Raw genomic sequence first — 23,867 nt, 5'->3', positions numbered from 1 at the left:
GGGACAAGAGGAACATTCCTGCTGAATTTCCAGGGTGAACTCCCCATTAGAAAATGTAATGAACACTGTCTGGAAACAAATGCCATTTCCAGGGTGAGGGCAGAGTGTTCTCTCTGAGATTCTGTCTTGCCTCCTCCTCCTCCTGACCCCAGCGAATTTTTCCCCAAAGCACATTATTTCTTCTTTAACATTTTCAGTATATTAGATTTTTCAAACTTCTGAGTTCTTATAAATTCATTGATTAAAAGGGATGAGTAGCTTAATGAATGAATGCATACTAAAAAAAAAAAAAATAAAAATCAGAACTGCAGACATTGAAATAATATCTTTTTTCTAATTTAGGGCAAATGCAAAATATTTCTCAGCACAGATCAACACAAGTGCTCCCTAAAAACATCTAAAACTTGCTGGGACCCAAACAGGTGCATGGGATTTACGTGCAGAGGGGGATTCCTTTGTTTTGTGTAATGGCAGTTAATAGAAAGAGACATTTAAAAAAGCTAATTAATCAAAGTTATCATGAGGTCAAAGACAACATGTCAAAATTTATTAAATTCGCCAGTCATATTATTTTTAAGATTTTACACCTCATCTTGATACCTTTCAAGGAGAGGGAAGACACCCTCTTGTCATAATTTCATTACAACATAATGAATTTCATTTCATAATTCATCTAGTAACAGCTCATTATTAGATCCTTGTACAGTTTTCCTATACACAAAACTAGACATGCTGCATTATTTGTCTGTATTAACAACAATCATATTTTGATGGGACTGCCTAAGAATTCTCTGTGTTTTAGTTGCCAGAGGGACAGAATTTCAGACACACACATACCCAAACCCCCCCAAAATACACAAAACTTTAATCTGTGTAATGTATCTGTGTAATGAATCTTAAGATTCATTATTCTCTAAGAAATACCTGGATGAACATATGTTCTTTTCTAAACAAGAAATCAATTATGCTTTCCTCTAATTAAACAGCATGAAATAATACATTTCCTTCTCAATCTTTCTGGCATTAATTTAACAACTTGTTTTATTAAAAAAAATAAAAAAAAAAAAGAAATACATAGTACTTTCAACTTGTCTGCTTTACTGACTCTCATAAAATTACATTTATTTTTAGTATGCAACAATAAAACATCTTTTTCTTAAACCCAAATACAGTTATTAATTTGCTATATTTTTTTGGTGCATTTACAGACAACCAAGTGTTTATTGGCAACACAATCTCATACCTTTCCAGCATTCCAGCATTTTCCTTTATTTATTCATACATTTCTCTGAAGTATTTTGAATGCATATACCTTCTACCATTAAGAGACAGAATACCAGTCTTGATAAACACAGTTTAGATTTAAAAATGCCTATTTTTTCACATCACAGATTAATCACACTAACTGATCACAGCTATGGGATGGCTGACATAACCCCATTTACAGTGTTACCAAAGCTACCAAGCATTTCAACAGAGAAAAGAGATAAGAAGGTGCACAATTCACAAATTTAGCCCTTCATTTAGCAGTCCTCATACTCCAAATTTCTCTTGGGTCTTGTTCTTTCAACAACTTCTCTGTCTTTTACAATATCTTCTAAAATGCAATTTCCTTCCACCATGAAACACTAAAGGGACAAGCTCATGATCTAAAGTATTAATAATCTTTAAAAACCTGTTACTATGATGGTGCTGTATCTGCAGCATTTCATTTTTCCCACTTTTTGTTTTGCCAGCGTATCTCAGGATCAAAGTGAAGTTTTCACCAGAACTGCTCTCTTCCACAGCACCCCCAAAATCTACTGATCATGGAAAATATGCTCTCTTCTATTTTCCATCAGCATTTCAGTAAAAGACTTTGTGCATTTGCTACATCCTTTATTACTGCAAACCCCTTTATTTTGTGGCAGTAAATTGCTGTTATCACCATCTGCAGTAACAGCTACATACATAAAAAAATCTTTGTTGTTTCATTACTGAGAGTGGAGTCTTGGTCAGCCTAAGAAACTCTTCCCCTGGCCAGGGGCTCTCCAGCAAGGTCAGGGCACAAAGTTCAGTTTTACCAGCTGAAGCCCTGCTACTGTCTTTTGCTCCACTCTAAATATCCCTGATTTTTATTATCTGTTTATCTAGCTCCCGAATTGATCCCCAGTGCTTCACATTCTACTTTCTTATTCCTCCCTCAAAACAAGAGGCCATCCAGACCCCCTGATGGAGAATGACACTGGGCTCTTCACCTGAACAGATGAAAATCTTCCTTGGATTTTTTTTTTTTTTTTTTTAATCTGTAATCTCTCCCAGTGTGCCTGGTGAATTTATGACACAGAGGTTACCAATAGGGAGAAAGCTGGCAAACAGATCAGATCTTCACAATCCACTCTGATACTGTTCTATATATACCTTCCTCCCTTCTCCTCATATGCTGTTAGCCCTGAAATTTAGGTTTTCTTTTCTCAACAAGGCCAGAATTTTCCTTCCTCCACATCCTGCCGTTCTTCCTTCTAAACACATTTTCGTCTTCCTCATATTATTTGTTCAATCTCACTTGGCCTTACAGACTTTTCTCTCCTCAACCTTCCCCCTCCTCTTTTCTTTTTATGGACACGATCACTTCCCATCCTGTATTATCACACAGTTTCAGACTCAGACTATTCCCAGACTGCTTTCCACAACAGTCTCCTGGAAAATGCTTCTCCCCATTAAATCCCATAAAAATGCTTTTTATCTCCATTATGTTGACCCACTCTCATCAGTATCTAAAAATCAGGACAAAATTATCTCTGTTTTTCATTTTCTGTTCCATAACACATAAAGTCATCATGCTTGTCTCCCTCAGTCTACAGCAGAAGTCTTGAAAGTATTATTTTTCAGTAGTATTTTATACCTTCTCAGAACATAACCAGAATGTCTTCATCAAGATCCTTCCAGTGAAAGGACTGAAATGCAAAAACTTGTTTTTAATCAAAACTGAGGGGTGGTACAGAATCCCACGTGCTTCAGTGACAACCATTATATTGTCAGGCAGAATTAAAGAGCATATAGAAGGTATTATTAATATCTCCATGCTTCACAGACATTGAATATTTATTTAATTCCTGATTTTATTTTTCACTTTCTGAATCCCCATTTCCTCTTTCTATTTATTCTATTCCTACCCTGTCATTTTGATTTGCAAATAGCTTCTGAATTGCAGGTTTTAAATGTACCCATCTGTAGGTCATTGTTGTGTCTCCCAGTTCCTTTTGTAATGTCTTCATAACAGCAAACTTCAGCTTCAGTGAGAATTTTTGAAACTTGCTTTCCTGATCAGTTTTTCTCAACATTTCTCTGATTAAGCCTTCTCTGATCAGATTGTTTCTTTTTGCTTTTTCTGTAGGTACCCTGAGCTGCTATGGGGCAATAATTTACATTAAAGCCTTTTTGTGTAATTGTAAAATGTTATTCTCTGAGGACCCGTAAGGGGAAATTTATCTCTTTATACGGAACCACCATTCTCTTTAAAATAAAAGTTTCAAAAACCTAAGGGCTTGAATAAAAAGCAGTGTTAACAAATCATCCTAATTCTCCAACTTTTTTTCCAGGAGGATGTCTGTTCCAGCAATTTCTACTGGTTCTGTACAACTGCACTGTTTCAATTAATCCAAGCACTTATATCTAATTTAAAAATAATGAAATTTTTGATGAATTCTGTTTAAAAAACTACTTGGTTTTTTGAGTTTACTGCAGAAAATAAAACAGTTGTGAGTCAATGAAGTGGAAAATTGCTGTCTTCTAAAGGATCTCCAAGGTGCAAAATGTTCTCTTATTTGCTGTTATCAGTATGTCTAGTAATTGCTTTTTGTCCAACTGTTTATAAAGGGAGAAACAGACTTACAGTCTGGAGAAAAAGAGACAGCAAAACAGCTAAAATTAAAGAAAAATGGTTTTTTAGTTATTTTCCTATTTTATAATATTAAGGAAACATACCAACAAAAGCCATTTCACCAAACAAAACATAAAAAAAGTAGAAAGAGGGGGAAAAAGTTGCATGAAACAATTAAAAGAAGCAACAGGTCACACTTTAACATCACGGTCTTTAGTTACTATAGCTCTTTGGAACAAAACAGCCTTCCTACAATTTACAAGGGTTTTAGCCATAAGCTTGAGAAATTTCTACATAGCTCGAATTACAGAACACCATTTTAAAATATTACCTGGCACTCAAACACACTTCAGATCAACATAAAAAGGAGTGTTATGAAATTGCTTTCTGCAACAAACCAACAACAGCACAGACCGAGATCACATCCCTCTTCCATGATTAGCACCCACATACACAACTGAATTTTCCTTTGGCATTTGGCTTTCTGAAGAGAATTTCAGGTCAGGGGATTTTGATTTGGTTTTTTGTTTGTTTTTCTCATTTGGTTTTTGGAGGTTTTTTTCCTCTGTACAGTTTTGGATTCTTCTCTCTTTTATAAAGATTACCTAAGAAAAGTGAGGGGAAATCCTCCTATTTGTATATAGCCAGAACTTTATTTTCAAGAATAATTTAAGAAATAGATATTAAAAAAGGTAAAAATTTTGACAGTAATTTATTCTCCTGTCAGTAAACATATGTAGGGGAGTACCAAACAGGTACTTTCCAGAACTAAACTAAAACCTCACCTTGTTGGATAATTATGGCATTTACTTCCTCCTCTTCAATTTCTCTATTTTTCTTCACACAACCTTTCAGTGTTTTACAGTATAGCTTTGCAACTATAAGATCAGTTTGCACCACATTTGCACCCAGATGTTTTAAAAATCCACTGTAACACAGAATTAGGTCTTTGAAAACCCTTCCTGGGGTTTACCAAACCTCTTTGATGTTTTCACCTTGTCTACATAAATGAAATCTTTATTAAGGAGAAGGGTGATTAAGGCTATTTTCATAAAATGATAACGAGTTCCTGACAGATTTACTTTCCTTCTAGGCAACTTTCCAACAAAAGTCAACAGCTAACAAGAATTCTATATCTGAATTCATGTTGGAGGATATAACTCACTAATTAAGTGTTCCTTAAACATTTCAAGGAACATTCAGACTTCCTGACTGATCCACTCCAAGCACTGCTTGATAAAGAGACACTACAGTTGAGTGTAGCTGAATAAATTGAGGTCTCTTTTCTTCCTCAGGCATCCTCAACCCAAGGTCTAGCATCCTGTTCCAAAGTAAAGCCCACCTTGAAAAAGAACCAAGTCATTTTCACAGTAACATCCAACATTTTAAGACGCATTTCTAAATGCTGTGCCTTATCAATCCTTCAATTTATTCACACGTGAATAGAAATGTTCAAGTACCTGCATACTCTGTTACTCTGATAAAATACACTTTTTTATAAAAGAAAACTTAAACCAGCATGATGCTACTCTTCGATGAATTAACACAGAACAATGGATTTCAGCAGTGCTGTTGTCATGTTCCTCATAACTTGTCCACAATGCCCTGGATTTAAGCGTCTGGAAATCTTCAGATTCATTCCCCACGCACAGAGATGTCTCTAACAGATGCTCAAACACTTCAGAGAATCAGCATAAAGGAACTTTCTGCTCCCTAACATAGCTGTACCAAAAGGTTATATTTATTCAAACTGTGTTGCTACAACTGCAGGCACACAATTCCTGACAATTTGTGAATACTCACCTACCTACAAAGGTCACAAATCTTTAATGAAGATTATCAAACCAGACAAGGGCTGCAGCAGCAGTGCCATGCCTAAGCAGAGATCTAATCTAAATACTGGGTAATAACCAGGCTCTGCTCTCAGGAACTCTCCCAGGAGTCACTTAAGTGAGCACTGATACCTCTTGGAGCCCCAAATCTGTGGAATTGGATTTCTGGGTCTCTCCTGCCCTGGACAACTATATCAGTGCAATATATCCAGATGTTTTAAACACTTACACTCAATTCACTCAAGCAATGGAATTTGTCTACCCAAACTCAGGTATTATATAAAAGAGTTCAGTATGATCAAGTCCATTATAATACAACCACAAGATGATTAAAATAACTTCCTACAGGTGCCAGATATCTGCCATCATGTTTGGCTAAAATCAGGAATATCTTACTCCTTACTGAGCTTCTAATCCTGCCTCCTCAGAATATGTCAAAACTGATAATCATGGCAGACATTTACACTTGATATCTTTATTTTCCCAGGAGCATCAACATCTACAAATTGCAGTTCTAGCTGTTGTCTCCCTCTCCTGAACTGCCCTTTGTATCTGTTCATCCCCCACAGTCCTCCTCACCTCCCTCAACACGTTGACACGGGAGTTTTAAAAGGAAATCAGAATGAAGTACATTGCACAGAAGGGAGATTTATTTTAGCATTTTATCATAGGCACATAAGAAACACTGAGAGAACTACTTGAATGCAAGAATGAAAGTCAGATCGGCTTTTATCCAAGTTGAGATATTTCAAGTCAAATAATTTCAAGTCGATTTTTTTAAATGCTGAGTTGAGGTAGCACAGTGCCTTTGTAGTCAAAAATTGTAGAGACTCTATTTTGCAGGACATTTTACACTGATCTACCAAAGATTACAGCAAAAAATGGTCTACTTAGGAATATGTGGCATAACGCAACCCAACACCTTCAAAACTATCCATACAGGTAGTTCTTTGAAGGAAATCATATCTCATCAGCACAAAGGGAGTATTGATCTGGTAAATGGCAAAATACAGCATCTTCCTAACCTTTCACCTTCACTCCTGTCACTAGAGTATATATCCAGAATGTATTTTCTAAAGTGTTTCTTTCCTTCTCTTTGTTCCATACGATCAACACAACGCTTACTGTAATAGCAACAGAACAAGCCATGCATCAAGTTCTGACAGAAAACAACCTGGTTGTTTCAGACTAGACCATCAGAAAAATCTATGAAAATTCAGACCATCAGAAAAATCCATGGGAAACAAAAAAAAAAATGTAAAATGCTTTTTTCATCAAAGGAAATACAGGCTGTATATCATGAAATGAACAATGCATGAAAATAACACTCAATTTCCAACTCCATGCAACTCTAAAAACCCATAGTAGCAAAGAGCAAAAATACTTTATAAAAGACCAAACTACACCCAAAGCAATCTGAAAACTCTCACAATTGTTCTGTAAGTTCTCCCTTTAAAAAAACAGAGCACATAGAGGACACTTATTTCACCCAGGTAAACTTGCACTGCATGACAGTTTGTAACTTCGGATAAAATGCCCACGTTTATAAAGCTGCTCCTGTCTGACTTCAGCCCTGCCTTATATAACAACCTTCATGTGATTCAGCACTCTCCAGTTTCCCAGATCTCTCAACAGAGCTCCCAAATACCACCCTTCCTTCACACCCTTCTTTCTTTTCCTTCCTTTACTATCACAAATTCCAACAACTTAGCTGATGACATCCAGCCCTGTAAAAACACCTCTTAAAAATTCCACAACAGTAAAATAAGGAAGTATGACTGAGTTTTTTGCCATCCGTATCTCTTTTGAAAAAAAAAAAAATCAAAAAGTAGAACAAAAAGTGTGACCAAAAATAGACTATAAACTTGCTATTCCTGACTAAATGGTTTCTTACACATACAGGGCATTAAGGATGACAAGAAACAATAAATCCTCTCAGTTGGAGGAAGGAGGGAAAGGTCTTTCTCCAGACCCAATCCAGGCAGCTTCTCACTGCCAACTCCAGAATAGCTTCATCATCCATTAATAAGATTAAATATGATCCACCTGTGATTTTTACCACTTTCAGGAAGAAATTGTTAGCTGAAAAAATGGTTTTGGATTTTTTCAGGCTCTTTTTCATGAATATCAAAATTAACAAAATTCCCCAAGATTGCAGGAAAAGAACCACTTTGGGCCACACATTTTTAAGGAAGCTCACAATGAGATCCTTCCCAGTGAAGGCCAACCTGGAGAAAAATCACTGGTTTTTGGTTTCTTCTTGTTGTTGTTGGCTTGGATTTTTAATTTCTAGAACTCAAAATGCTCTTTTGTCAACTGCAAACAATGCTCTCATGTTTGCAACTGGAACTGTTGAAAATAATCTCTGCATGGTAAAATTCTGGAGATATATACAAGAAACAGGTGTGTTAAAATATCACACACTGCATGCAAACAAATTTTGTTGCCATCAGTGCTCTTAAGATGAAACAGCAAAACAGTCAGTTTCCATTTATTTTAACTGCAGATAATATTCTGCGCCACACTTAAACCTATACCTACAGAAATACATATAATCATGTACATTCCACCCTGAAAATGCAGGGGAAATAAGTGGTAGGTGATTACTAAGTTATTTTAATAATGAGCCATTGGAATAAAAACCAGTAAAAATAATTTCAGTCATAAACTATTTTGACATACTTAACGTGAAAGAGTACAAACAACAGAAACTATTACAATTGATTTTTAATTAATTGATTGCTTTCACCATTTATTTACAGCAATCTTTAAAGAAGCTCTCCAAGAGCACGTAAGAAGAATAGATTAATGTTTTTATTGTTGCAATTTTAAAACTGCAGGAGTTCCTTCTGGAAAAACTCCTTCAATTCCAAAGCGACTCAGTGAAACATGCCACTTGCACAACTCCTGCTGGAGCAGGGGCTTTACAAGACAACACCAAAAATTTCCCTAGATCCTCCAACTGGAGCGCTCCTTTATCTGCTACAAAACACTTATTTTAGTTCACTCTTTCACCCCTAATGCACCCTGCCTTTCTCCTCATCCTGTGCCCAAATGGGAGAAGATGCCAAAGCATTTTTCAGAGCATTGTTACAGTCCCTATAAATGCACAGAATGCACAAAATGTTGTTTCTTTAAAGCCATCCCTATGTGGTACCAAGAGCTCTTCATGAGCCCTCCCTATATGAAAGATGCATTTATCCAGACTTTTAATAAAACAGCTGCTTAAGACCACACAAGTATCTCATGTGTTATGTGCTTTCCTGCACCTCTCTCTCAACCAGCAGCTTCAAATTCTTTCACGTGACAATATACCAATGCTGACAACTTCTGACAATGGCATTGTAAGAATTTTTTCAATTTTATTAATCTGAAATCATGATACCTCTACTGACAGACACAATACCTCTACTTACAGACAAGACAGCTACACTAACAGGATCTGCTCCTATCTGACGTAAGAGTGTTATTTAAAATACTGAAAAGGACTTTAAACAATTTTGTGTCTGTGGAAACAAAAAGCAACCTGAGAATATTTTTCCTATTCCCAGTCCAACGCCTGTGCAGCAGCTTTCAAGTGGTTGTGCTGCTCTCCATAAACACATCCAAATATCTATGCTACATTAAAAAACACCCTGAAATAATGGATTATGATGGTAACAAAAATTATTTAAAACCTGTCAGCTTAATTGAGCTGCCTTTTCAGTACATGACTTGAAGACTTACTTTCACTGGAATTTATAATGAATTGCACATATATGTGAACATTTACATTAAGACTCCATTTTAATATGCCAGAAAGTAATTGCAGGTAGATACTCCGAACTTATGTTGAACAGAATCTACTTTAAAAATTTGAACATTTACAGCAACACATTTTGAAATTTAAAAAAAAAAGCATATACAGACCTTCCAGTAGTCAGATTGTAAACTGTAGTACCTCTGGTATGCAGATAATGCTGTAGGGAAGAAAAATGAATGTTCAATTTGTTTTGTTTCATTTTCTTTGAAGAAAAAGATAAAAATCCTTAAGAGTCAGAATACACAACATTAAAATGATAAATGGTTTAATAAAAGTAACGCTGCCATGGTAAGTACACTGTTGTGGGCAATGCATTCCTTAAGATTACAATTTTGTTTTATGAAATGTCAACCCAAAAGTATATTTATTATTAATCTTACAAATGTAAATCAAGCAATATTTTAAAGAAAACCTATAACAAAGAAATAATTTGAAATTTTGTGATTTTCATCCCGGACAAAGCTGTTGTAAGATTTAAAAATTTAATCATGTAGCTCATTTACCACGCTCCCTGATGCCCTGTAATTTCTGAAGAACTGGTGAGGAGGGACATACAAAGAGAAATCAATTTCACATGGCCTTTTATTCTGAGAAACAAAAGCAAGCAGAAAAAAAATAAAAGCTTACATTTTATTCTACAGCATGACCGAGACTAACCTGGAAATCAGTGCTAAGAACAGCTCTGTTTAGCTCTACTTAGCAACCAATTTCTCCAACACTACTCCTGCATCCTTCTTCCTCACTAAAAATTCTGGGAGATTCATCTTGCCCTTGGGCTAACAGGCCACCTCGGACTAGAACACAAACAGGTTTTGCTTTTTTCTAATAACACAGCAGTAGGAACCATCAAAAATGAAGCATTTTAAATAAAGATTCACTGCAGTAACACCAAGATACTGATTTTTCAAGTGTTTGCTGCCTAAGATTTAAGAATGGAAAACACACAATGTGTGGAAACCAAACAACAAAAGAAGACAACTCCGGCTTTGGAAAACCATAAGCACTAAACAGGTTAAGACACAAGAACCACGTGTACTGTAGGTGAAGCTTCACTTCCTGCAAGCACCATGGATAAATCACGTCCATAAATGTTACCACCCTTCAATGCCTGCCTTGCATATTCGTTTTTGTAACTTGACCAAAGTTCTTGTGCTGAAGTGAAATAAGAACAGACACACCATGGTAAAGACACAGAACTTCTGCACTGCTCTGTCTATGGAGACTCAAACCTTTATCTGTAAACAGACACATGCAGATCCATGCCCATGAGATGCTCCTCTCCACCAAAATTATTGTGAGGCCAATTTCTAATTTTGATGTTCTAAACTGTGGTTTATTCAGATGCCCAAATAAGAAAAATTAATTTAGAAGATGACTCATTGACCACACATTAACATACAATATATCTAAAATGCTTACACAGTGCAACTCAAACAAAATAACTTAAAAATCTAATCTAGTCTTTCATAATTTAAGAACAAAATTCCTCCTCCAACCACTCCCCCCAAAAAAAACCCAAAACTGGTACTAACTGAAGAGTATTACTTCAGTCTAACAATGTAAGTTGAAGAATGTTAAAACTAAGTATATTTTAGTCACATTCTATAATAATGTTTTAAAGGATTTTCACAGTAAGGGAAAATAACATCCTACTGCCCCCCAAAAGTCCTTCTAGGTTCAACTTCTTCCAGATATCACTAGTAAGTTTTCAACTAAAAGGAAAAATTATCTTCTGAACATGGTAATGACTTTGCTTTCCCCAACAGGAACATTGCACATGCACTATGAAACAGTTTTGTAATGCATCACATCACAAATAAAAGGAGTTCTTTTCCTTTTACTCAAGCAGTACCTATCCAAATTTTAAGGGTTAAAGTGTATTTCAAATACTCCATATTATGCAAGATGCAAAAAACTGACAACTTCTTGTAAAATTTTTTTTAAAACAACTACTGCAGTCAACTACATAGGGAATATGGATAAAAAGATGAAAAGAACATTAAATACAATGCTAAAGATTTATACTAGGAAAATAAAAGGGAGAACATTTTCACTGTAGATGTTAAAAAATACAGGAAGTACCCACATGAGCATATCCATTAAAAAGAAGAGCTGGAATATGCTTACCTATAGCAATTAAGACACTGCTACTAAGTTTATATAATGTCAACAGTATTTTAAAAAATACATAAATAAACAGAATGCCCTAAAGGGAAAGAATAGGAAAAAAGAAAGCAAGATTAAATTTGCCCTGAAAAATCCTAACACCTCAATTTAACATAGGGAAGTTATCACAGAAAGGATTCATTTGCTCCATGACATTCTACCAGTTTTCTTTAAGAAAAAAGGATGTTTGGCTGCGATTTTCTTTTCTAACTCTTCCATTCTTCAATAAAGTTCAGTAACTTCCCACAGGAACAGCTGAAGTGATCACTGAATGTGCCAAGCTCAGTTACAATTAAAAACAAGCACATGGGAAGCGTGGACTGCTGAAGTCTATTTATATTTACACGATAACAAGATAAGGCCTCCATTCTAAGGAGCCACATTTCTCTTACAGAGGAACAAAGAGGACACTTCAATCCTCCTCAGTGTCTGAAGTGCCCAATCCTCCTGGTGGGTTCAGAAATACCATGGGATCCAGCCTGTTCTAGGCTAACAGTATTCCCTTTCTACTTCTTGCAGATGAAATGCTGAAATTCTCAGAGTTCTGCTAGAAGTGCCTAAGGATGAATCATGGAGGGCTCCCTTCAGCCAGAGCTAAATGTCCCTTTACTCTTCAGGAAAGTCAGACAACTAAAAAGTGTTACCATGCACACTTTTCTCAGTATTATCAAGTGCTCAACTTACAGCAAGTTACTTCTGAAGTCTGATTTCAGTCCCTTTTACAACTACATTAAATATCTGCTCCATAAGCACTCAAGCGCTGCTGCAAAGGATTAAAGGAATAGAAAAACAGGAAAAAAAAAAAAAAAGGATTCAAGAAAATGTTCTTTTTGCCAGAGCCCACATGAAATATTCCTAATCAGGCATATCCCTAAGAAGATTCTTGCATATAGGATTCCAGAAATCAAATTATGAAAGCAAGATTTTTTTAAAAACTGAATAAACCTAGATATAAAGAAAAACATGAACCATACATTTTGAACCCTATCATATTTCATAGTCCCTGAGTAACCAACAAGCAGATATTTATCTGAAATTTTATGGTGTAGAAATTAGCACCTTATCTAAAACCTGTACTGTGAACTACAAGAAACTTCTCCCTTAAATTAACTTTGTATCTACAGGAAATAAGTGCAAATCCCTCAAAATACAAACTTTACTCTAAAATAAAAAAGACCAACTGAATCTGCAGAGTCGCAAGAATTTTACACAAATCCGTATCTTTAACACAGTGTGTGCTTTATCAGTGTTATGATTCTGACTGTAGGATGATATTCCCTGGTTTATTAAAAAGCAAAAAATCCCAGTTACTTGGGTCATGCAGCACATTAGTAGTATTTAAAAAAAAAAAAAAAACAAACCAAAAAACACCAAAAAACAAACCAAAATGAACAACAAAAAAAAAATCCTAACACTAACGGCTGAAATATCATTTTGCACCATTACTTTTCATCCAAGACTGGTCATTCCAAAGTGAGACAATTTTTGTCACAAAAAGATTCTGTCAACTACTGACTCTCTTTCAACACAGGGTCAACTCTCATTTTTACAGATACAAGTGAATTATCCCATTTCAGTTACAATATCTGTCTTAAACATTATGAAATGAGTGCTTTGAAATCATTCTTAGCCACGGCAGGATTCTGCAGACAATCTTTTGATTAAGAACTTACTATTGAGCTTTTTCAATTTAAAACTTTGCCACTGAAATTCTTACACATAGGGAATTGTATAAAGACAATAAAGACGTAAAAACTTTTTTTTCCCCTGCACGTCAAACACGGATGAGCATCCAAAAAATGCATGTCTGGACTCAAAGAACAGGACAGAGTATCAACAGCAGGACAATGCCTCTTGCCTCACTCTCAACTACTTTTTGTAGTCAACCACAGAAAACTCTTAAAAGCACAAAACTGACAGACCACATTCAAACACCCAAAACAATACTCAACAATTGCTAAAAGAAGTGTTCAGTTACCTATTTCCCTCCTTCTATCCTTTATTTAATTTCTTACTCCATCAGTTTATGCTCTTGCTATGAACACCTCTCCAAAAACTGGTCATGATTATAATTTTCCTAACAGGTAATCCTTGTGATCACATTCCTGAAAACCCTGAGAGTGGCAGATACAGCATTTACCATCCTCCCCAGAGGAGGGGCCATGTATACCCCAAAGCTATACATAGCTTTTCAACTCAATCACCATCAGCTACATTGCTTGATGAAAATAAAATGTTTACCTGAAATAGCTCTGAAAAGCAAAACACCACCTTTCTAAAAGAATTGCAACCACTAAACAGTACAAATCCTCCTGAGCTCAGGCTCTCTTCAGAATCTGTAAACCTCAGGCACCTTGTGCAGAGCTGACTCTCAGTGAGTTCACACACTGGGAGTCTCCTGGTTTCCTCTTACAGGTTTTTTAGTCACCCAGAACTACCCACTCTGCAATATGTATGGTTACTTCAACCCTGACAGGCTTCATTATGTGCCCCCTAAGAGTTTGCCTCCCTCTCCCACTATGATAGAACCAAGGGCCATGCCAGAAGCAGCACACGGATAACACTTGTTCCTTATTCCCCCCTGTTTAAGATCCCTTGGTATGATATAGATAATACAAACCAAATTTGATTTAATTACTACATATGTGGTTTCAGGATTTTTTTTTGCATCTACTTCATTTCATAGGATGTTGACACAACTTAGTTTCAGTAGTAAGATAAGACAATCTCTCTTTGTATCCAGAATCTACATACTTGACCTAAACAAACAAGGAAGGTGACAGTGGGAAGGAAGAATGTCTAGACTGAGTGACAACCACCCACTTGTCGCCTTTAGCACATTTCATCACAAATCGTGCAGTCACAGAGGACAGCTTTTATGATCTGCTCTAATAAACCTACTTTATGACACCTTAAAACTTAAGAGGCCTTCAAAGTGACACAAACATGGAGCAGTTTGAGTATTTTAGTGCTTGAGTAAGAAGAAAGTGAACTACATACTAACACCATCTAGTGGCACTTTGCAAGGCTAAATGTGACTAACACAAATTTTTGGCTTACTGAACATAGAAACAGCAAGCTTGAATTGGACAACATACCCTGAAAAGAAAACCTTAATACAAACCAAAGCTCATACTGGTCTGTGTAAAACAGTATGTGTTTTCTTAAACACAATTATTTTTAATTTAATTTTTGAACAAGTACTAATATTTCTTTGTGCTTATCTGATGTGAAACTAATAGTAAAACAGAAAATCAGCTGAAGAACTGCACAAGGGAAGCTTGGAAAGAACACATCTCTTGATTTAAATCTGACTGCTTCCAGGAAAAAAAAAAAAAAAGTTCATTAAACACCTAAGAGATATATTCAGGCTGCAGAAACAGCTTATCTATAGTGCAGGTTCCACCCACCATGGTGTTTTAGCCCAGCAAAGATGAAAACTGCTCTGCCATAAAATTGGAGACATCAAAAGGTGAGAAAATTCCAAGACTGAGCCAATAGAATTGACTGTGCTGGGTAAACGCTGGCTCGATGCCCAGGTTCAGGATGGTGGGAAATGGAATTTTATCCAGCTGGTCACCAGGTGTGCTCCCCAGGGCTCAGTGTGGGGATCACTCCTGCTTGGTATCGTCATCAACAACCTGGACATGGAGATCAAGGGTTGAGGTTCAACCAAGTGCTGGGTCCTGGACTTGGGTCACAGCAATCCCCCCAGGCTGGAGGAAGAGGGGCTGGAAAGCGACTGGTGGAAAAGACCCTGGAGTGGTGGCCACCAGGTGGATGAACATGAGCCAGAGGGCCAAGGAGGCCAATGGCACCTGGCCTGTGTCACCAACAGTGTGGCCAGCAGGACCAGGGCAGTGACTGCCCCCCTGTACTGGGCACTGGTGAGGCCACACCTCAAATCCTGCATCCAGTTTGGGGCCCCTCAGGACAAGCAGGACATTGAGGGGCTGGAGCGTGTTCAGGGATGGACAACAGAGCTGGGGAAGGGTCTGGAGCACAGATCTGATGAGGAGCAGCTGAAGGAGCTGAGGGTGTTTAGTCTGGAAGAAAAGGTGCTCGGGGAACTCGCTGCCTTCTACAAACTGCATGGAAGGCAGCTGTAGAGAGGTAAGGTGTCAGCAGGTCTCTGCTTCCAAACAACAAGTCTTGACAGGACAAACAAAATGGCCTCAAGTTGCACCAGGAGAGATACAGATATTTCAACATTTTTCTTTGTGACAGGATTGCCAGACATTGGCACAGGCTGCCCAGGGAGGTGGTGGAGTCACCATGCCTGGAGGCATTTGAAAGACATGTGGATGTGTTCAGGAGACACGGTTCAGTGGTGGCTTTGGCAGTGCTGAGTAAATGGTTGGACTAGGTTATCTTAAAGGTCTTTTCCAACTTCCATGATTCTACGATTCTGTATTAATCCAAAAAAAATGTGGAAGTGAGAGCAGCAAAATGCCACTCAGGTCTTTTGTTTTAAGGCCTCAGGCAGATGCTGCTCTCTATTTCCTCCAGAGATTTGTACTGAAAGTACCAAAGAGACAATCAAAGAAGCCTAAAGCATGTCTTCCTTTTAACACAGAATGAAGGCTGACACACAAAAGCAATACAAGCATAGATTTAAGGCAGAAAAATCATCAAATATTCCTCTAAGAAATTTTATTAACAGCTCCACATCCTCATCTGGAAATTTAATGCAGCAGCAAAATGGTGTGAAGCCCACTGTCCCATCAAGTATTAATGTGAAAGATATACAATGGTTTGACAAGAAGTTTAGAGTTACAGAAATTCTGTAGATCTTGAACTCCGTGAAAGTCTTAAAATACTGAGAATCGGTGAAGAAACCCAATGGATTCTCATCAAGCACAAAAATCCTTCCAAGAGTGTACTACACAAAAAGATATTTTAACAATTAAGTGTTTATTTAGAACACAACGTTGTCCAAAGTGAAAATTTTCAGACAACCAGTCAAAAACATGGCCCTGGTATATTTTATAATAAAACTGTCCACTGCTAACCTCTGCTCCACATACACATAATTCATAAAGAACATTTTAATGTTCTAAGCTTCCTTTTTTCTACCAAAATGTCACATAATGGTTTAAACCATCTGAAATTAAACCACCCAAAATTTCTCTCATCTTCAGGACTCTGTTAAACAGCTCTAAGTAGAAGCAACTCAAATTCTACCAGCTAGTACCAGTTACAAGCAACAAAATAAACCCCCTTAAACCTAAACATCACACTTATTTGAAACAGTCATCTCTTCCTTGACTCATTCATGCTATTTAATTCATTCTAGCTCTTCAGGACTCATCAGTAAGACAAGACAGCCCAGCAGGAATCAACACAATCCTGTCCATGCTGCGAAGTTTTCCCTTATATTTATAAAATTATCGCTGCTACCCTGCACCTCAGAGCACAGCACATGAAAATGCTTCCCCAATAACAATACTTCCTTTCAAATTCCTGAAAGACCTTAACCACCACAGAGAAATTCCCTACGGAGCTGGAATTTTAAGTACAAAAGAACACATATACATTGCTGAATATGGGAGTTTCTCAGAACCAAACAACTTTACAAAAGAACAATCAGAAAGTGTTTAAATTTTGGGTTTAGGTTGCATCGGAATAAAAGAGCTGCTCAATTAACATTCTGGGGTGGGTTTTTTAGTATGGTTTTAAATTTCAGATTAATGATTACTAAAAAAAATGCCCCTTAACTAACGAGCACTATCTTATAAACAACTTTAAATGGTTTTATATTAGTATTTTTGACAAAGCAGTCACCATCTATAATCAAAATAAATACTGCTAAAACTGTTCTGACATAGAACATTTAAAAATGAGACTACCATTTGAGTACAACAATAAGAATTATTTCAGTACAGTATTTATTGTGTTTTAGTGACTGTGCCACAAATAAATCCATGTTTTTCTCAAATCATTCATTCATTAACTGCATTTTCTACTTCCAGAAATTTTGCTTAGAGAACAGCAATTCAAAGAGGCAAATGATTAAAGCACATCTCCATTTGTGCCACTGTGAGCTGTCCTCCAAGTCACAGAGAGAACACGGTCAATGCATGTGACCCTTCTGCAAAAAACAGATCCCTAAGGAAAACACAGATGATGTCAATCCACGAGCTCATTAAACAGCGGCCAGTTAGAACTCAAGTCAGCTAGAACCCAAACCTCAAAACATCACTATCTTCACTCCTTACTGCTTATGGAAACCATCCATGAAATGAAAAATAAACTCAAACTATCAGTGGAACATGCGTTTCTTTCAAGACCAGAGCACAGTAATTTGATAAAAAACCCCATCTGTCCTGAGGAATGCAGTAGCAAACAGTTCAGAGGTTCACACCAGGAGTCCTCCCAGCACCCAAAGGCCTCCATGACAACCCATCCACCTCCTCCAGCAAAACCCCAAGGCTGAGGTTTCACATTCTGGGGCAACTGCAAGGCATTTATGTGAGGGGTTATTTTTCAGTTGGATCAGTTCCCCACACAGCTGCAGGCTCAGCTGTGCCAGCACAAAGAAAGCAACCCGCAGACACGAGGGTGCCACTCAGGGCATGCAAAAGGTTTGGGAACCTCTGAAACAATCCAACAGCTGGGGAATAGCTGCCTTGTCAAAAGAGAAAGGAGGAACAATCAGATGAGAGTTAAGAAAATTCTACTGAGGAAATGAAATAGTTTTCACCAGGAGGAGTCAACGTTCCCATTTTAGGAAATCCCAAAGCCAAATTCTGATCAATCACAAAGAGTAAAAGGTAAGCTGAGCATAGAAACCACTCTGACCATGCAAGCAAAGCTGAAACCAATTCATCTGCAATCTTGGTGGTAAGTGTCTGAATACAAGTCCATGTCTCACTGGATTAAAAATCTGCAAAGGGGCTGATCCCTTGTGTAGGACCTTCTAACAGCAGCTGAGTGCTGGTATCACAGCAACTCCATTCCATGGCTGCAGAGAAAACATTTCGCTATCAACAGCATCAAACTTACTGCAATTTGGAAAACTGCAACCTGCAGAGCAGCTTCAGATCTTTTAAAGGTTAGCAGTGGCACTGACACTCCAGTCTAAGCTCAGGCATCATACTGAGAAGAAAGAAGCTCATCCAGTAATTTCTGATGTGAGCTCAAAACTTTTCTTGGAGACAAGTACTTATTTTTAAGAAAGAAAAATAAAAGCATACTGCTTTTGGAATTCAGTGGCTATGAGTGACAAAAAACACACTGCACTTAAAGGGAACTTACAATATTTAACTGCTTTCTTAAAAAAAAAAAAAAAGTTAAATAGACTCCACATTCAGAGGTAGCTTGCCCTTCACTGATATTCTCTGAGCACATGCAGCAAGGACAAGACTAGCACCAATAATGTGAGTTTCAATGATGCAACCAGCCATGAATTTTTTTCAAGATCCCTCTTCCAGTGTATAAGTTCTAATTCTTACAAAGAAATTACCTACAGTCTCAGTACATTCAGAAGAAGGTCTTAGCTACATCAAAACACTAAAAACATGCAACAAAATGCACCCAGCTGCACGATCCTTCACTGCCAGTGTGTTTGTGAAAAAATGAGACAGATCTAAAGAGAAGAAACTACCAACATGAAAGCGAGATCCCTGTCATCCCAGCATTGCTTTGTCTTGACCACTGATCCCAGTTCTACAGCCAGCTCATAATTTGTTCTGCTCTGCACAAACTTCATAGCAAGCATTTTTAAACAAAGAACACTATCACTTCTGCCTTATAAAAAACACTTCACACATTATATACAAAGGTGCATGCATTTATTGAAGATATTTAATTAAGTAACAAGCTTTTAAGGGAGAAAAACTGTGGAGTATTATACATGCTGCTATCTTGTGGTATTTTATGATTTACATCCAATTTATTAAACACACTTATCCATAATTTTGCTAAATTCAGACTACACAGAATTATAGTTCTGAAGACCATGCTCCTTCAGCATTTTACACTTCTGGAACTTCAGGACTTAAAATCTGGGTAAAATATTCATTAGTGACATCAAAACATTCTGAACTCGCTTTTCTGTTCTAAATTATAAAAAATTTAACTATAATGCAACTAAAATGTATGATAATATAACAAACCTTGTATCATGTAATGAAATTTATTTTTACTTTATAATGGAACACAAACACTCTCAAACAGCAGTAGTAAATAAGTTATAGAACACCTATGACTTTCTGCATTAAGAGTAATAGTTTTACAGTCTTTGGTACTAGAGTTCAAAAACTGTAGTGAAGAGGAACATATGTCCTTCACTTAATTAAAAAAATCCTTTAACTTCTCTTTTTACATCAATTAAAATTCCTCCAGTATTTTCAACTACTACTGTACCTCTTTGAAAATACAGATACATTTCTTAATACTCCATAACTAACAAGGTTTTTAGTCTTCTTGAGGCTTTTTTTTACAATTGAGATGTTACTTTAAATAGGCATTTAAAAAAGTATTAAGTACTTTAATTCAGATTTTTAATGGCTTAAAGTTTCTTCTCACATTGTTGTGCTAATGCTCTTTACAGTTCTGGAGAACTGATATTTCCAACCATCAACTGGATTTTTTTATGCTTGTTTTTAAAACCATACACAGCCCCATCAGTAAACCCTGCCTCTGATCCACAGCAACACCTGGTCCTGTCATCCTTAACTGTTACCAACTCAAAAGCAGAGCTCATACAGGTCAGTCCATAATCCTGGACTGTTTTTGTGAAGTAAAGTATGTCCAGAGGGTTACACTGCACTCACCTCTAACTTTATTAGGCTAATGAGAAAGAGTGGTGTAAATTTTTTTGCAGAGAGGGTGGCAGAATTTTCTTAAAACAAAACAAAAGCACGGAATCAGACTATTCTTCACTAAATTTTAGAGACAGCATACTGCCATGCTCCCTGCAGCTTTTCCCTTGCCTCTGGATCTGGAAACACCAGTGGTCATATCCCTCTCGTTGGATGGGATGAGGTACAAGTCAGATGCTTCCATCACCTAAACCCTTCTGAATTCACAGACCAAATACAGATATCTGCAAATTCCTCCTGAGCAGAATCAAATCTACGTGTTTCTCACTTTAGAAATGAAGGTCCCAGGAAGGCAAACTCACCCTGTTTAACGTCAGACAAAAAACCAACCAGTGGACCCACAGACACACTGCTACCAAACAGCCCACAGCCAGCCTGAGTCACCAAGCTTCTGAAGCACTCTCAGTTATAACTCATCTCCCTGTTTCTGCATCCCAAGGAAACTGTAAACCAGCATTTTTGTGTGTTTGGAAAAAAGCATGGGGGGGTGGGAGGACACATTTTCAGGGTGAGGGTGTTGTTTGTTTCCCTACACAAAGAGATCTGCATACATGTTAAAATTAAAAAGCAACAACAATGAAAAAAGACATTCCATGGAAAAAGAAGTAAATATTCTGACCTGTTCTACCCAGCTCTCACCCACACTCCACAATCACTGAAAGGCAGGCAGCCTTCAGACACTGGGCCTGCCAGCCAACTTCATATTCATACCTGAACAAGGAGTGTTTTGGTTGGGTTTTTGTTTTTCATTAAAATAAAAAAGAATGAGAAGTAAGAATAAAGTTGTTTTTGTGAAGGTATCACCAGTCTTAATTCTTTTATGGGCTCTGAAATACAGTATAAACCAAGAAAACAGTGACTTAGCCCAATGTTTTTCATTCTGTTGTGTCACCTACACTGAAGAACAGCTCCCCAAAGACATTTATCAGAACAACTTAAAATTCTTACCTTTTGGATAATCTTCCAATAAGAGGTTGAAGTGACCTAACTGACAAAAGAAATCAGACTCGACCTTGCCTTCAGCTTTCAAAATTAGCGATTCATAGCAGCGAACAGCCTGGGAAAAAGAAATACAAGGTTTTCAGAATTCTGTATTTTACTAAATCAAATAATATACTTTCTGAGACATAATAGTTTTTTATTTGCTTGAAAGACGAGGTCTACAAACACTCTCACTAACGGAGTCAGCATCACTTTTCAAAGAAGAAATGTAATATTAAAGACAGAACAGATGTGGCAGCTCACCGATTCTAACGCAAATTGACAACAAATGAACAACAGAAATTTTCTCTGGTTCTTCTGTGAACATTCCATTTCCCCAACACAAAACAAACCTCTAGCTTACCTGACAATTTTTAATTTTAAAATTAATGAAACACAAAAGGATTGATTTCATTCTTTCCAATCTGCAAGAAAGAAACCTCTCTGATTTTATTCTCATTGTGTTGGTTTTTTCCCTAAAGAAATAATTTTTCATGTAACAGTTATTACACTCATTTTTGCTGAACCAAAGAACACACTACCTCAACATGTTTCCTTATGCAATTTATGTATCTTCATATGTGCTTCCCAAGATCCAATTCTTTTCACATCTCACATGTCATAAAATAATTTACTTCCTCCTACTGTAGGCTCAGAAAAGCTAAAGTCAGATATGTAAATTCAATTAGAAATTAATATCAGTTTGAGAAAACTTGCCCCAGAAGATTTTAAGTGACACACACAGAAGCAAAGAATGTTCTGTGCTATGAATACACATTTTTAACAACTGAACTGACACCTCCTATTCACCAGAACTGCCATGATCTTTAACCTATTACATTCTTTCCTCATGACCCTATTTACCTCCTGACCCTGTTTACACTTTGGGTATGAGTAAATAAATAAATAAAATCACTTTCCCAACTTTCTGAACTTACTAGCCATTGAATTGAAGCAGTTGAATAAATTTATATGGGAGGGAAGGTCCTTGCACTAGCACAGTTCTCAAAAGCCAGACAGACTTCCAGCAAATTCTAATTCCAGCTGGTTAATCTATGGCTTTCACCTATTTATGGTGTATGTTTCAAATTTGGTTGCAATTATGAACTCCTTGATTTTATGACATGACAGTAAATCAAAGACTGTGGGGCCCTTCCACTCAGCATATTCTGTGATTCTGGGAAATGAGGAGCTTTAAGAGATTTTACTAAAACTCAATATTCCAAAGGGGCGGGTGGGGGGGTGGGAATCAAGCTGAATATTTAAATCAGTAGCCTTGCCCATGTTTATAATTTCCTTTGAGCATACTTTTACTAATCATCAAAATGAAAAATGCAAAAAAAAAAAAAAAAAAAAAAAAAAAAGAAAGAAAGATGAAATATTAGGAAATAAATACATCTGTGGAGAACCCAATTACTGATCTAATCTGTTCTGAGTGGGTCACAGTTTGTATCCCAAGACTGAGATGTATCACATACTTTCAGCTACTTCCAAGTCCAGAAAAACCTTATTTTATGTCTGTGTTCAGAGGCAAAGTTCCAATGAATCAGAACAAAGCTATGCTGCTACAGAGCTTTGGGTGTACATGTGGTATTAAAAGGATTTATTAAACCATTAAATATATGTTTACATGAACTTAAAGTAGGTACTTCAAACTGTAGCTACTTGGCCATGTTCTGAAGATACCAAATTTAGATTTGAATTTGCAAGCCTTGCAGAATCTAGATTTGTATTAGCAAACTGCAGTGGAAGGACTGAAATTCTTTTCACCAAAGATCAAAGCTACTACTCCTTTAATTTCATTCCCATCACTATGAACACCTCTTGCAGTCAGTCAATTCTTTATCTAAAGAATATCATCCCTAAAATCAGAAGCAAAGCACACAAGTCTAAAGTACATTTCTTAAGATCACTATTTCTGTATGTACTGACTCTTAACATCTTAACAAATATCTTAGTGCAGAACCTTAGTTTTGGCATTATGCTTCCTCTCTCCACTTTTTGGTCTCACCTCTTGATTTGTACAAACCGTAATAAAATTTTTGATTGTGCCCCTAATGTTACTGTTACACACTGATTTGTAGACAGGTTTCATTTTTTCTGATCATTTGCAATACCTGCTACGGGTGCTGAATAAAATAGTATTTCTGATATTTTCCTAAATTGGTATTTTGTCTTTTGCAATTCAGAACATACAGAAACTGCCACCACGACAACATACAATAAATACTGGAGAGGAAGCTAGGGTAGTTTATTTCCTGAATTAGGCTACAGGTGTTTAAGGAGAACTTGGCTTTATGAACAAATGTAACAGGATTTTTCTGTACAGATGTTCAGGGAAATTGTAAATCACACGCACTTTAACGTTTAAGTGTTTGGGGACCCTCAAAGTTCCCACA

General features: G+C 36.8%; 1 protein-coding gene across 16 annotated transcripts in view; it reads right to left on the bottom strand.

The window, feature by feature from the left end:
* KDM6A (lysine demethylase 6A) overlaps positions 1-23,867 on the bottom strand; it is a 149,483-nt gene that overhangs the window by 94,009 nt on the left and 31,607 nt on the right. For all 16 annotated transcript variants that reach the window (XR_012058120.1, XM_072935291.1, XM_072935292.1 and 13 more), the window contains exons 3-4: positions 21,436-21,544; positions 9,604-9,653 (exon numbers count right to left, since the gene is read on the bottom strand). Coding sequence is in view for 15 of the 16 variants with exons in the window: in XM_072935291.1 (XP_072791392.1) it covers positions 9,604-9,653; positions 21,436-21,544 (159 nt within the window). In the remaining variant the exon portion in view is untranslated. The remainder of the gene's footprint in view (positions 1-9,603; positions 9,654-21,435; positions 21,545-23,867) is intronic.

This window comes from Taeniopygia guttata, chromosome 1, assembly GCF_048771995.1.
Source record: "Taeniopygia guttata chromosome 1, bTaeGut7.mat, whole genome shotgun sequence".
Taxonomy (NCBI): Eukaryota; Metazoa; Chordata; class Aves; order Passeriformes; family Estrildidae; genus Taeniopygia; species Taeniopygia guttata.
The sequence above is the reverse complement of the archived record's forward strand: the minus strand, read 5'-3'. Positions and strand labels throughout refer to the sequence as shown.